At 50.6% G+C, this 1,528-nt stretch overlaps 1 protein-coding gene across 1 annotated transcript in view; it reads left to right on the forward strand.

Moving 5' to 3' along the window:
- The window catches only part of ACR (acrosin), a 6,688-nt gene extending 6,548 nt beyond the window's left edge, over positions 1 to 140 (forward strand). The window contains exon 5 of the mRNA XM_023734642.1: positions 1 to 140. This exon is cut by the window's left edge and continues 451 nt beyond it. Within this exon, the coding sequence (XP_023590410.1) occupies positions 1 to 140 (140 nt within the window).
- The last annotated feature ends 1,388 nt before the right edge of the window (positions 141 to 1,528 follow it).

Raw genomic sequence — 1,528 nt, forward strand, 5'->3', positions numbered from 1 at the left:
CCCCACCTCCACCTCCTACTAAACCTCCCCAAGCACTTTCTTTTGCCAAGCGCCTGCAGTTCCTCATAGAGAACTTGAAGGGTAAGAGCTATTATGACTGGGATGAAACAGACACCTCTGAACCCACCTCTTCCCCCTGACCTGGGCCCCTCCTCAACAGACCCAGTGACCCCTTCACTCCTGAGAAAAGAGATTAAATAAATATATATATATATATATACATGAAAAGACTGCTTTCTGGACTTCTTCCTAGCTGCTCTCCTCAGCTCAACCCAAACTCTCTCCTACCAAATCTGCCCTCCTTCACCCTCCAGTTCTAAGTAGAATTATTTGCACATTAGTGCCAACTGCATTTTTTACGATCATGATTTCTAACACTGGAAAAAGACGACCAGGGGACATGGGCCAGACACAGTCCTTGAAGCTGGCAGATGTTGAAAGGAAGAGAACCATCTCCCCATATGCAAATACGTGAGGAAGCAGCTCTGTGACCGGAGCCGAGGGGAGGTGGGCGGGCCCAGGTCTTCTGGGAGGTACCTTCCCCTGGTGGTGTGAAGACCCTGACCCAGGCTCGGGATGGATGGTTCCCCAGAACGCGAAGGACTACGGGGCAGCCAGAGCAGCACGCGTCCACCGGAAAACACGGTTTTGTTTGTTGCTCGGTGGTGGCAGAGGGAACATTGCCTGTTCATTACTGGCTGGTAGTTGAAGCTATCAGTTCTTGGGTTCAAGCAAATTAGAAAATTATTTGCTAAAGCAGAGCCCTGGTAGTGCAGTGGTTAAGAGCTCAGACTGCTAACCAAATGGTCAGCAGTTCAAATCTACCAGTTGCTCTTTGGAAACCCTACAGGGCAGCTCTACTCGGTCCTACAGGGTCACTGTGAGTCAGAATTGACTCGATGGCCATGGGTTAAAGCTTTCCAGGAATAGCAATGGGGGTTACTTTTTGGGTGCCCTTGAGTGACCTTTGAATGACATCCTCACCAGTTAGGGGTATTTATTTTTAAGATCTTCCATTACAAAGAACAGAAATCAAATTGAGCCATTTACGAGGGGGAAAATCTAGGCATTGTGAGATACAAAGATGTCACATGGACCCCACATGGAGGGTCAGAAGCTGACACCAGGAGCAGTGAGGGGCCAGGTGGGCACGGCCTAGTCTGATGTTTGTGCAGAGTGACCCCTTGTGCTTCCGTCTAGGCTGCCCTGGCCAGGGTCCACCCCAAACTGGAATTGCTCACATCCATTTGTAAATCCCTGGGAACAAAATCCTGAGGGTTCAGGCCAACTGCCCACTCTGGATTACTCCCTGTAGGATTAAAGAATGGCAGGTCCCAGGAAGAGAGAATTTCGGCTTCTGGCTGATCAGCCTCTGCAGTTCATCCTCTGTGACGTCCATTCACCAAGCTGCTCGTGAGTGTGTCAAGCAGAGAAGATGCAGGAGGCTGGGAGGGAACCCTGGATGAGGGTCATGTTCCTGCGCCCCTCCACAGGCTGGGAGAGAACCCTGGGTGAGGGTCATGTTCCT

Source organism: Trichechus manatus, unplaced genomic scaffold, assembly GCF_000243295.1.
Source record: "Trichechus manatus latirostris isolate Lorelei unplaced genomic scaffold, TriManLat1.0 scaffold00069, whole genome shotgun sequence".
NCBI classification, from domain to species: domain Eukaryota; kingdom Metazoa; phylum Chordata; class Mammalia; order Sirenia; family Trichechidae; genus Trichechus; species Trichechus manatus.